Below are 13,360 nucleotides of genomic sequence, written 5' to 3'. Positions count from 1 at the left end.
GCAGATCCGCCGGCGTGAGGAGGGTCTTCGCGCCAGTAAAACGTAAGTGCGAAAACACCCATAGAAATTAAAATGGTATTGCAAGAAATCCTGAGTGTGCTAGATAATGAGCCCTTTGTATGAATGTTAAAGTTTTGGGGGGCATAAACTTTGAGATCTTCCACATGATTCCCAGATCATCTGTGTTATCAAATGGAGAGATTGTTGAGGACCAGAATAAATGGTACACCAGTGGAACACTAGTCTATCTTTAAAACCCAGCATCAGTCAGTATCTGGTAGGGGAGATGGAATTGTGGTAGACCAGTTACCCCGCCTTACTATTGAAATGTAAATAGGGTATACCATATCTAGGTTATTTATTTAGATATTTATGCTTTTCTCCCCAATGAGGTCACAAAGTGGCTTACACCATTGTTCTCCCGTTTTCCCTTTTCTTCTTACAACCACAGTCCTATGAGGTTGACTAGTCTGAGAGAGAATGACTGGCCCAGCAAGCTTCAGTGGCAAAGTGAAAATTCAAACCAGGGTCTCTCAGATCATAGTGGTTGGCCACTACCCCATGCTTGTTTCAATTATATTATTTGCCATAAGAAAGACAGTGTTCCGGGCATGGCTTGATGAGACTTTTACTGCTAGGTTGCAAAGGGATAGATTGGGCTTCCAACTCTGGGTTATGAAATTCCTGGAGATTTGGATGTGGCAATTGGGGAAGGCAGGTTTTGAGAAGAGGATGCACCTCAGTGGGGTATAATGCTAGAGTTCATTCTCTAAAGCAGCTATTTTTCTCCAGTGGAATGGATCTCTGTCATCTGGAGATCAGTTGTAATCCTGGGTAACCCTCAGGCCCCACATGGAGCCCCTGTTAATCTGCCGTAGCAGAACAAAAGTCCAGTGGCAGTTAAAAAACTAACATCATTTCTTGGTAGAAGCTTTTGTGAGTCAGGGCTTTCTTCTTCAGATAAATGTGAAGGAAAATTTTATATTAAATTGGATGATGGGCAGGTAGCTAGTGTGACTAGTGTTATTAGGTCTAACAGTACTATTATACCAGTTAAACTGTAGTATAATAAGGAGGCTGTTTTCTGTGTTATCTGTTTTAAACTGTATGTGAAGAGTCCTGAACCCACTGATTTATTGCAATTTTATATTTTATATATAATAGTTGTTTAAAATTATAACTAATAGGACAAGTGGGTATTATCTCTAATGAAGATTATTGGGTACAGAGATTGCAGAAGCCACATGGTTTCAGTATCTCCAAATATGTAATTTTCTTAATTTAAAAAAGCTGTACATCAATTATACACTAAACATACAACATCTGGAAGATTAATGTATACTAAGGATGGCAAAGTTTTGTTATACCCTGATCTGAATAGCCTAGGCAAGCCTGATCCCATCAGATCTTGGAGCTAAGCAGAGTTGATCCTGGCAAGTACTTGGCTGGGAAACCTTGGAATACCCAAGCCAGAGGCAGGGACAGGATTTCTTTAGGCTCCTCCATGCCCTCAGCAGGGGTCAGTCACCAGAGGTTGTCTTGACTTCCAGGTTTGGGCACATATGCACACACAACAAAAATACAAAAAAATAGCTTACAACACTATTTATTTATGTTTACTGTAACTCCTTATAGTAAATTTTAGTAGTTTTAAGAAATATAAAAATATAGTAGATAATGCAGTTTCTGAGAAGGAATGATTAATATGGGTCAAGAAAGTAGATGTTTAACATATGTTTTGGCAATGTCAAATAATTAAATAATTTTGGGAAAAGATACTTGATGAGATTACGCAAAAAACAGGATATAAAATCCCCAAACACTCAACATTTTTGTTTTTTTGTTAGGACTGTTATTAGAACATACTCCTAAAGTTCATAGATATATTGTACGATAAAGTTGGCAGAAATATGAAATATTAAAAAAGACATTTAACCCCCCCTCCCCCCCCAAAAAAAATAGAGGCAGTGGCTAAGCTTTCTGTGTGCAGCTTGGGATTCTTAACAATGCAGGACCTCCAATTGCATGTGGGAGGTCTATCCAAAAGCATTTGGGGATTTCTTAGAAAATTCAAAAGTTAAAACATGTTTCAGAGGTTAGCTCAGTGTTTTGCTTTATTGCTTATATTTTAGGTCTTTCAAGTGGCATATGTCATTATCAAAGCTGCTAATGCTCCCCGGCCTGGAAATTGGATTTTGGAGCGTTCTGTAGATGGCATTGAGTTCAGTCCTTGGCAATATTATGCAATTAGTGACACAGAATGCCTAACCAGATATAATGTGACACCAAGACTTGGACCTCCTACATACAAAAGAGATGACGAAGTGATCTGCACATCCTATTATTCCAGGCTAGTTCCACTTGAACACGGAGAGGTAAGTTGGAATTGGAAGCTAATACTGCAAACATCTGAATTTCTCTGTGCTGGCATTGTTTCAGTAATACAGCATAATTAAAACAGTCATTGATTTTGCAGGTCAACTGTTGATTGTTCTTTCTTTTAATCCGCTCTGTTCATAGTAGTTCTATAGTATGGATCAGAGAAACAGTCTAGTGTTAGAAGGAAATGGTGCATTAAAATCTGTGCCTGTGAATGTCTGTCTTTATGTTGCATTGAATAGAAATCTGACCTTTAAAAGTAGCTATAAAGAATCTCCATAATGAATTCCTTAGACAGAAATACATCAGAGTTCAAAGAACATTTGGGACTGAAGTACTATCAACATTATATTTTAATTATTTAAATTATTTCATGCTTCAAGTTCCCTATGCACATTGGAGCAAGTGAATCCTGTGTAATATGTTAGCTTTTAAAGGCAACATTATAATAATATTTTATTCTAGGAATGAACTAAAATTAATTAGGATTTGTTAGATCAGATTCCACAATTTTTAACTGATCAGCAGCAATAAAGTATGTTTGAGCTAAAAGGATAAAAACTAGAGATGGTTTTATGCCCCTGCAACTCGGTTGTTTACCAGAATGTTTTGTATTTGTGACTATTCATTTCTGTTTTAATTAATTTCTGAATGTTTAATGCAAGTCTTGAACAGTCAGAATGATAGGAAAATATTTTTAAAAGTCATGCTCCAACTGTTTTGGAGTCTGAAAATTTTCTCATATATGCTGTTTATTGCTCCCTAGTGTTGAAGACAACAGGCAATCCTTGTGCAGATTTTTTTTTTTAGTGTGTGTTTCTTTCTGGGATAAGAATCCAGCTGGCACTGCAGGACTGGTATGAAAGTTCATAAACTTTGGAGGGAAAGTACAATTTCCCCCTTGTCTTTCATGAAGTATCTTTTCTATGCCAGTACCATAGCTTCAGGCCCAGTAAGTTTTTGCTCCCCATACATTGACTGGAGAAGCTGCTTAAAATATAATTTCAGCATTTTTCTAAAAGGAGGCTTGGGGTAGCATATTCCCTTTACCTAAACCTTTTAACTGGAGACACCAGGGTTTGATCCTGGGACCTTTTTATTGTCATGACTGGCAACAATAAAGTGATAATGAATGTCGTCTCTGTCTTTAGATCCACACATCACTGATCAATGGTAGGCCTAGTGCTGATGACCCTTCAACAACATTATTGGAATTTACTTCTGCACGATATATTCGTCTTCAGCTGCAGCGTATAAGAACTCTTAATGCTGACCTCATGACCCTTAGCCATCGTGATCCTAAAGATGTTGATCCTATTGTTACTCGAAGGGTAAGTTAAAAATGCCTATTTGTTATTTTGATATTTATGGGGTATTAGTCATCTCTATTTTGATGAATTTTCTGATCTGATTAGGACAAAGAGGGCTATCAGATGTTAGGCCTTTGTGGTATCATAATGTTCAGTGCATAAAATCAACATGCTAAAATAACCCTTTGATAACAGTTTCAAAAAGTAATTCACAAATTAGGCATAGTAACATTCTTGTATATTTGTCTATTTCTACTGTACTGCTGAAGTAATTGACCTATTTAATTTGCCTGTTGCCCAGGGCCCAGGCCTGAGATTCAGTGGGAGCTCACAGGAGCACAGCTCCTGAACCTTTCTGAGAGTTCCCCCTTCTCCTTCTGAGAGTTCTACCTCCTTGTTCATTGAATAGTATGTGCAGTTGCATAACTATCCCTGGATGAGCTCCACCACCTATTTTTCTACAAAATGACCTCTACTGGTGCCTTTGATCCAAACTAACAGTTTGTAGAATTTATTGTCTTCTTTTTGTTCTCTGTTTCTTCTTGCTGTATCTTGCTTTATTATACTTTCCAAAGCAAGAATTGTATATGCTTTTTTAGCTTGAATTTTATTTTTTGTTGAAACTGAGCTGAACTTGCAGCGTTTGAATTGGTCATCTGAGTTACTTACCTTGAACATAGATGCAATCGGGGGGGGGTTGTAGAAAAAGCCCAGCAGGAACTCATTTGCATATTAGGCCACATCCCCTGACATCACTGGAAGTGATGTCACCAGTTCATTAGGTTACTTCCCGCATATTGTCTCAGAACAGTACAGTGCCATCAGCTGCACATCATGGATGTGTGTTCTCACACAGCCCAATGAGAGACCTTGTTTCACCGTGTGACGGTAATGAAGGAGTTAACAAGAAAAATAAGGATGCATAGAGCCTGCGTCAGATAACCTGAGGCTGAGGGCAGTTAGTGTCTGACAGAGTCTGAGGGAGACTGCTGAAGAGAGCAGTTGGTCTGAGAAGGAGCTGAGACAGGAGCTGAGGAGAGTCTTCGAGAGAAGCAAAGCTCACTGTTCACTCTATAAAGACAGCCAAGGGGCTGTGTGTGGCTAAAGAAGAGTCACAGTAAAAGACCTGCGAGATCACAGACACAGAGACACTTCTCTTAAGAGCTAAAGAGGTGGTTGAGGGAAAGATGTGGGTCTAAAAGTCTAAAGGGCTGGGAGAAGAGACACCAGTCGACTTAAGGGACTTGGCACATTATACCCAAGAGGCCAACCCAGAATAGTGTTGGAGAGTGAAAGCTGTATGATCTGTGAAACCTGAGAGACCTAAGCGAACTTGATATTATAAAGCCTGAACTACGAAAAACTGTTAACTGCTTGAGATACAATATAGCCCATGTATATATTTCCCATTCCCCAGTTGAAGACGGTGTGTGTACGTTAATAAATTTCTGTGGTTTACTTTAAAGTTCTCTGGTGCCAGTATATTGGGAAAACTATCAAAGTTGCTGTGGTCCCCTACCTACAAACTGAGTTTATATCCATCTGAAAGCAAAACAAAAACCCCGAAGAGACTAGTATTGAGAAATCCATATTACACCCACCCCTCGAGTTCTATAGTCGTGAGGTAAAATTCAAGAAGAAGAACTGAGGCTGAAGAGGGGCTGGGGTAGCCATACGCCGCATATAGAAGTGATCCAGTGAGTCCGCGAAGCATGCTGTTATATACCCCCCCCCCAAAAAAAAAAAAACCATGGCTGGAGAGAGAGCCACGTGTGGTGGAGCAGGCAGCAGCAAGCCCAACTTCTCCTGGGAAGGGATGCTTGTGGTCAGCTCTATGTCTCTTGCTCTCTTTACAAGCCCATTGCAGGCTGGAGGCAGCAGAATGGATGGAGCGTGTCATGGGCTGAGGCCAGGCGAAGTCCAGGGGCAGTCCAAGGTCTGTAGCGCATGATCTGGGAGCACATGGCTGCCTAGTGCCTTTCCTCTGCCAGAGACATTTTTTTGAGCTGGAGCTCTGGCCAAGCCAGCCAGAACTGCATTCCTGTGCATTCCTGCTAAAAAAAGAGTCCTGGATGCAGTAGTTTCCACTGTTCTTAGTTTTAGATTCATGTGGATTTGTTGATGATCTGTGTGATGTTTCAGATGTACAGATGGCATAAATCTATATTTTGGCATAAATCTGTATTGATAGACGGCATGCATCCATATTTAAAAGTATGTTTTACCTAATTCCTGAGAAACTTAAGATAAGTCACTCCTGAGTTCGCTAATTATTTCTTGTTCCTGCTTTTCTGATAGAAGGGAAAATTAATCTATTTGTTATTTTGATATCCTTTGGCCCAAATCAAGCTCTTTAGTATCCTCAAGAATGTTAGTAGGGCATTGTTGTAGTTTTGTAGTTAGTAGTTTTGTAGATGTTTATAAATTCGTTGATTTGTAACATGTATAAAATGTTAAATAAAAAACAGAATGTTAGTAGGGTTTGTGCAAGCCTTCTGTGGGAATCACATTATATACTGGAGGTCAAAGTTAGTTTTGAATTAAACATATATGCTATACTTCAGTTTTGAAACTCACAAATATACTGAGTTTTAGTTTACCCATATGATCCCTAGCTTAAAAATATAACATTGCTTCTTTGCTGCAACACTGAAATTGTCTCACCCAGGGTAATAAAAGCCATTGCGCTTCTCTGGGGTTTGTGTGCATGATTACAACACTGTCTTAATTTACATATACAACTTCTACTGAAATCAGTAATAGTTTATAGAATCATGCAAATTTTGTGCTTGTAGCTAGTTTGTTAAATATGAAATAATGTAATACTTGTATTCTGTTTTCCTATGCTAATACATTATTATTTTCTTTATTTAGTATTACTATTCAATAAAGGACATATCTGTTGGTGGTATGTGCATTTGTTATGGTCATGCTCGAAGTTGTCCTTTGGATAAAGTCACAAAGGTATGTTTCAATTTTTAAATTCTCCTCCCCTTTACTTAGGTAATTTAACTATCCCTCCCCTGTGATATTCTCAAGAGGACGCAACTGTGCTACTAAATAAAAACAATTTCTTAGTTCATTACGCTATTGTTTTCCACCTAGCGAAGTGATAAATGCCTGTGTCTTCTCCACAGCAGCTCTTTAAACCATATGGAAATATGCTCATTAATATAGCATAATTACATGGCCATCCAGGTTACTGCCACTTCATTGGCATAAATGCTTTGGGGCCCAAGTAAAGGATTACAAATTCAGCACTGTATTTTTCATGGCTTCTTTTAAGATGAAGAAATAAGGTTAAGAAATTATACCTTTGCAGATAAAAAAAATACACTGTTGCAGAATGCAATCTTATTCAAATAAATATTTTATGCTTGCTATTATGCAAGGTCTCCTAGCTTGATCTTCTTGCTGTTTGCATGTCCCTAAACATAGTCCTTCAAAGTGCATATATGCAAGAATGCATACTTGTCCATACTTGGATGCTGTACCAATCTTGAATATGCTGTTCAGGTGTTGTTCAGGTGTGCACATCTGCAAGTTGCAAACCTACTTTTGATTCATTGACATTCATTACAGAGACCTCATAGTTAATATTTTGAACCTAAGATTCAGAGGAAAACATGAAGCAGCTGGGCAGTGTGAGCTTTTGTACATGTTCTTGTGCTGGTCAAGAACATGTGAAGACTGAGGGCTATGTGCTTATCTACAAAAAGCTTATCTACAAAACTATAGTCTTCCCAAGAAAAATAACTACAACTCCTATGTGGCAGTGCAAGAACAGATAGCCATGTACATATGGTGGTCAGTATCAGCCTACTCAGGGCTTTTTTTGTAGCAGGAATTATTTGCATATTAGGCCATCCACCCATGATGTAGCCAATTGTCCAACAGGCATGCAGCCTATTTCTCTCTCTGGTTCCAATCAGGAGATTGACCTCACTCAGAGATTGGTTTCTTTGAAATCGACTTCTAAAGACGGTGGTGACGAGGGCTCGGCATCAGATGTCGACACCTCCCAGCCTAAGGACCTCCTGGCACCGAGAGCACCGCTAGTTCCTCCGCCCAACAGGAATGTGGAAACTCCAGATCCATTTCGTTGGCCGCCTCCTCTGCTCAGCTGGGACCCGTGCCCCTGGTCCTATCCGTTTGGGGGTTACCCATATCCTCCCTACCCTTCATACCCCTTCCAACAGCCTGACTGGGACCAACGCTCTGAGGTCTCTCACCACTCCAGAGTCTCAACTCACTCACCACCAGACTGACGGACGCCGTTGACACCAACCTCGACCCCAAGGATCGGAAAGAAGCTGTCTGCTACGACCTTGGAGGCTGAAGGAGCCCGTTACCAAATTCATCCCGGATGCCTCGGCGTACCTGATATGCTTGCAGACAGCTCTCCGTCTTCTCCCTCGGCCTCGAGTGAGGAGAGGGAAGAACGGTCGGACCAGCAGCCTACGGATTCTTCCCCGGATCCCAGGACAGCTGTGGATCTTCCGATTTCCCCCTTTGAGGACTTGAAATCATATGGGGAATTGATTAAGAGAATAGCCCAAGCTCTGTCACTTCCCATAGTACAGCCTCAACCTATCATCGACGACACTATCTTTGATATCATGCAGAAGGACACTTCCACAGCAGTAGCCCTGACGATAACCAAGGTGATTCTCCAAGCCATAAAAGAACCATGGCCCAAGCCTGCCTCAACCCCTGTCACATCCAGACAAATGGACCATATGTACCACATTCAGGAGCAGGGCGCAGACTTTCTGTTTAATCATCCCCGCCCTAACTCGGTGGTAGTTTCCTCCTCATCAAAGGCGAAGAAAACCCACTCTTCTCCTCCAGACAAGGAAGGAAAATGGATTGACAACTTCGGCTGATGCTTTTATTCTGCTGTTGCTCTTGAAGTCAAGATATTTAACTATTCTGCGTGTATGGCTAGATATCAGTTTGCTCTCTGGGAGCAGCTTTCCCCGCTTCTAGCCTCCCTTCCAGAGGACAAGTGGACTCAGGCCAAAAAAGTGCAGAAGGAAGGCATGTTGCTAGCCAAGCAACAGCTACAGGCTTCCAAGCACATGGTGGACACTGCAGCTAAAACTTCAACCTCAGCTGTTACCTTGTGTTGGCATTCCTGGCTCAGAGCGACCGCCCTTCAAATAGACACCAGATCCTGGGTGGAGGACCTTCCCTTTGAAGGGGAGGGACTCTTCAGCTCCACTACTGACTCCGTTCTGCAAGAAATGGACAAAAGTATTAAAACCTCACGAAACCTAGGGGTACCTTCTTTTTCTTCCTCCTGCCCCAACAGGCAGCGTACCTTGTCTAAGCAATGGCCCAAGAAGACATACCATGCCAAGTCGCCGGACAGATCCTGGAAACCGCGCACAGGACAGCATGACAGTAAAAGCTCCTATGCCCTGGGGGGCAAGTACAACTTTTCTTCTTTGGCCTCCCATGGCGGCAAGGCCAAGGCCAACCGGAATCCCAAGCAGGGACTTTGACTTTGGCTCTTCCCCCTTCCGATTCCCCCCCTCCTCTGGACCTACCCGCCTCCACAACCATCTTTTGGCCTGGCAGCAGATTACCACCGACAAGTGGGTCCTTTTTATCATAGAGGAGGGTTATGTGATAGAATTTCTCCAGATTCCTTCTCATTCCAAGGTGGTGGTCACCCCCCCCCCCATGGAAGTAGTGTTGGAAGAGCTCCAGAACCTTCTAGACAATAGAACAGGCAATAGAATTTGTCCCCGATCGTCAGAGTTTCTACTCCAGGTACTTCACTGTCCCCAAGAGAGACGGGGGGCTTGGCCCCATCATGGATCTGAGAGAACTTAATGAATTCATCACTTATCAAAAATTCAGGATGCTCACTTCGCAGAGCATTCTTCCTCTCATCAACAAAGGGGACTGGATGGCCACCTTGGACTTGAAGGATGCCTATTTTCATATCAGCATTCTCCCCAGTCACAGGAAATTTCTTCATTTTGCCATCGGAACAGTGCTTTTTCAACACCGTGCCCTCCCATTTGGACTGTCTACTGCCCCCAGGGTGTTTACGAAGACCATGGTCGTTGTGGTGGCATACCATCGCCTGCAGGGCATAATCCTATTTTCCTATATAGACAACTGGCTGCTGGTTGCAATGACAGAGCAGTCTCTGCGGGAGCACTTGCAGACAACTCTCAACCTGTTGACAGAGTTGGGCTTGCAGGTAAATGTAAAGAAATCACATCTGGTGCCAACGAGATAGGTGCAATTCATAGGAGCCATCCTGGATACCTCTCTTCATCTGGAGATCTTACCAGACTCTCAGCCCCAGGACATCATATCCCTGGTCAAGCTCTTGCAAGTGGAAGAATGGGGGTCGGCCTTACAAATCCAACACCTACTGGGACTGATGGCGGCCACTACGAACATTCTGAGATTTGCGAAACTGAGAATGAGACGTCTTCAGTTGTGGTTTCTCAGGCATTTCCACCCCACGAAACACCGGTCCTCGAAATGGCTGCACATCCCGCCTCAGGTGCAGGTGTCACTCAACTGGTGGGGAGCACAGTCCAATCTTTGTGTGGGAACACCGTTCCATGTCTCCCTTCCTTCGGTCACGGTGACCACGGATGCATCCCTGTGGGGGTGGGGAGCACATCTGGACAACCTCAGAATAGGGGGTCCATGGCCTCTGTTCTTGGCTCACCAACACATCAACTTGCTGGAGCTGATGGTAGTTCACCTGGCCCTTCAGTCGTTCCAACCCTTGGTCAGGGGTCGCACTGTGGCAGTTCTGTCGGACAACACCACGGCTGTCAGCTACATAAAACGTCAAGGTGGGACGGTGTCACGGAAGCTATGCATCCTGGCAATGGACCTTTGGGAAGACTGTTTGGCAATACAGACTTTCGTGATAGCCACACATCTGCTGGGGGAACTCAATGTGCAAGAGGACTCACTGAGCAGAGGAGGGGCCTCACCCCACAAGTGGGAACTGAACTGGTCTTACCTGCAACCCCTCTTTCTGAAGTGGGGCCAGCCGTCAATAGATGTGTTTGCCACTGCCCTCAACAGAAAGTGCAAGCAGTTCTGCTCCAAGGGAGGACAGGGGAGCGGATCCCTAGGAGACGGTCTCCTTCTACATTGGGTGGGCAAGTTTCTCTACATGTTTCTGCCCATGTTCCTTCTCACCAAGGTGCTCCACAAAATAGCTCAGGAGCATCCAGAGTGTATCCTAATTACCCCCTGGTGGCCGAGACAGAACTGGTTTCCCATATTCCTGGTGCTGGGACTACGGTGTCACCACAAGTTCCCTTCAGAACCCGACCTTCTTCTGGCTCGAGGGGGTCGGCTCTTTCACAACGTCCCTCATCTCTGCTTTTCATGACTTGGTGGAGGGTAAGTCGATCTTTATGCATCATCATACCAAGTGCTTCTTGAAGGGGCTCTTGAGACTTCATCCGCAGTCTAAGGCCCTTGCTTCTGTATGGGACCTCCCTCTGGTCTTAGACAGACTGTCAAGAAGGCCCTTTGAACCCTTAGCTACCTGCCCTATACATCTTTTATCTTGGAAGACAGCCTTTCTGGTGGCAATCACGACTGCCAGAAGGGTTGCAGAATTAGTGGCCTTGCGTTGTGATTCTCCGTACATTTCTTTCCATGATGAGGGAGTTTCCTTGACCCTGGACATCTCCTTTCTCCCAAAGGTGGTGTCTAGCTTTCACCTCAGTTTGGAGGTTCTGTTGCCAACCTTTTATCCTTCTCCTTCTTCAGACGAGGAGAGGCGTCTTCATTCCTTGGATGTCAAGAGGGCTTTGCTGTTTTTCCTGCATCGCACCAAAGCCTATAGAAAAGACCCTAATTTGTTTGTGTCTTATGCGGCCCCTAGATTCGGGTTGAAAGTCTCTGCCCAACGACTCTCCAAGTGGATCACAGAGACGATAAGACTTTATTTGCTAGCTAAAAGACCCCTGCCAGGTCCAATTTGCACTCATTCTACGAGGGCTATGACTACATCCATGGCCTTCCTTCAGGGTTCATCACTGATGGACATTTGCTCTGTGGCAACCTGGGCATCCCCTCATGTCTTCATGCGACATTATGCTCTAGACGTCAGGAGGTATAAACGAGCACAGCTGGGTAACCTGGTCCTGCAAGCCTCTTCTGCCTAACTGCCAGCTCCTTCCTCCAGGTAAGCCTAGCTTGCTAATCTCCCATGGGTGTGAAGCACAGAGACCACGAAGAAGATAAACAGGTTGCTAACCTGTAACTGATGATCTTCAAGTGGTCATCTGTGCATTCACACCACCTGCCCTCCTTCCCCACTGCTGCCAGTCATGTTAGGTTCTCAGGCGGCAGAGGAAAAGGAACTGGCGGGATCTCCATGTCCGCTTGGTGATCATGCACACTGGGGCTGTCACGCATGCCCACTGGGTCAGGACGCAAAAATTCCAGGCTTTGTAGTTACCGATTGGGGATCGGCGCTGGCGCTTCATCCCATGGGTGTGAATGCACAGATGACCACTCAAAGATCATCAGTTACAGGTAAGCAACCTTCTTATCCTCCTGGAGCTTACAATAGGCCCTGTACTGAGAGCCCTGTAAGCTCTTGGAGAATTGGCTACATCAGGGGTGTGTGGCCTAATATGCAAAAGAGCTCCTGCTATAAAAGAGCCCTGAGCCTACTATCTGGGAAGTCTTAAGTTCAAGATTCCCAATCAAAGGAAAATGTGAAAGAAAAATCAAGGGAAATTTGCTGAGTAAACCTGGACTAGACACACACTATCAGCCTAATCCTGGCTTGTTATTGCTCTTCTATATAGTTCATATGCTTTCCTATTGAGAAAGACTGGAAGGCATGAATACAGTGAAAAAGAGGAGGGGAACCCAGTGGCACCAGCCCAACAAAACTCTCTCTCTGTAGCAAGGCAAAAAGCTCATACCTTCAATGAAACGTTGCTAGTCTTAAAGTGCTTTCTTTGTATCTCTCCTGATGGAGGGAACTAGGCAAAGGAAGCTCTAGTTCGTTCCTTCCTTCCTCAGGGGACAAGGAGAGAGAGGAACCTCAGCCAATAGAAAGAAGAGAGGCTTGGCTCAGTAGCTCTGCAGTGTGATTGATTGAGCCTGGCAATCTTAATCAACACAGCAGAGCTCCCTTATTGGCTGAGTCTTCTCCTCCTCCCTCCTTTTTTTGGGAAAAGGAAGAGGGAAAGAGCAGGAGAGGTTGCTTTGCTGGCTAGCTGATTGCAGGGGAGAAACACAAAATGGCGACTGAACAAAGCAGGCAAAGAAGAAGGAAGCAGATGATGGCTACTTGCTGGTGGGCCTGATTGGAGCCCTCTGGGGGACAGATCCAGCCTGTGGGCCATATGTTTGACACCCCTGGAATAGTGCCTCTTTTACAACTATCACTAGCAGCTCTTCTGAATAACTATGGGTGTGCTATGAGGGAGCAGTTGAAAAGAAAGAGGAAAGACATGTTTTTCCTCTTTCTTTGCAACTGGGTTCCTATCCTCTTTCTTTCTAACTGGGTCCCTATCACTTTTCAACATTGGGAAGAACTTCCTGACCGTTAGAGCGGTTCCTCAGTAGAACAGGCTTCCTGAGGAGGTGGTGGGCTCTCCTTACTTGGAGGTTTTTAAACAGAGGCTAGATGGCCATCTGACAGCAATGAAGAT

The 13,360-nt window shown here is 43.8% G+C and overlaps 1 protein-coding gene across 1 annotated transcript in view; it reads left to right on the top strand.

Annotated features, from left to right (window-relative positions):
• LAMA1 (laminin subunit alpha 1) overlaps positions 1-13,360 on the top strand; it is a 167,779-nt gene that overhangs the window by 29,685 nt on the left and 124,734 nt on the right. Inside the window, exons 4-6 of the mRNA XM_060243976.1 lie at positions 2,133-2,375; positions 3,531-3,710; positions 6,564-6,653. Coding sequence (XP_060099959.1) covers positions 2,133-2,375; positions 3,531-3,710; positions 6,564-6,653 — 513 coding nt within the window. The remainder of the gene's footprint in view (positions 1-2,132; positions 2,376-3,530; positions 3,711-6,563; positions 6,654-13,360) is intronic.

Source organism: Heteronotia binoei, chromosome 7 (assembly GCF_032191835.1).
Source record: "Heteronotia binoei isolate CCM8104 ecotype False Entrance Well chromosome 7, APGP_CSIRO_Hbin_v1, whole genome shotgun sequence".
Classification (NCBI taxonomy): Eukaryota; Metazoa; Chordata; class Lepidosauria; order Squamata; family Gekkonidae; genus Heteronotia; species Heteronotia binoei.
Note: the sequence above shows the minus strand (reverse complement) of the source record. Positions and strands in the feature narration are given on the sequence as shown.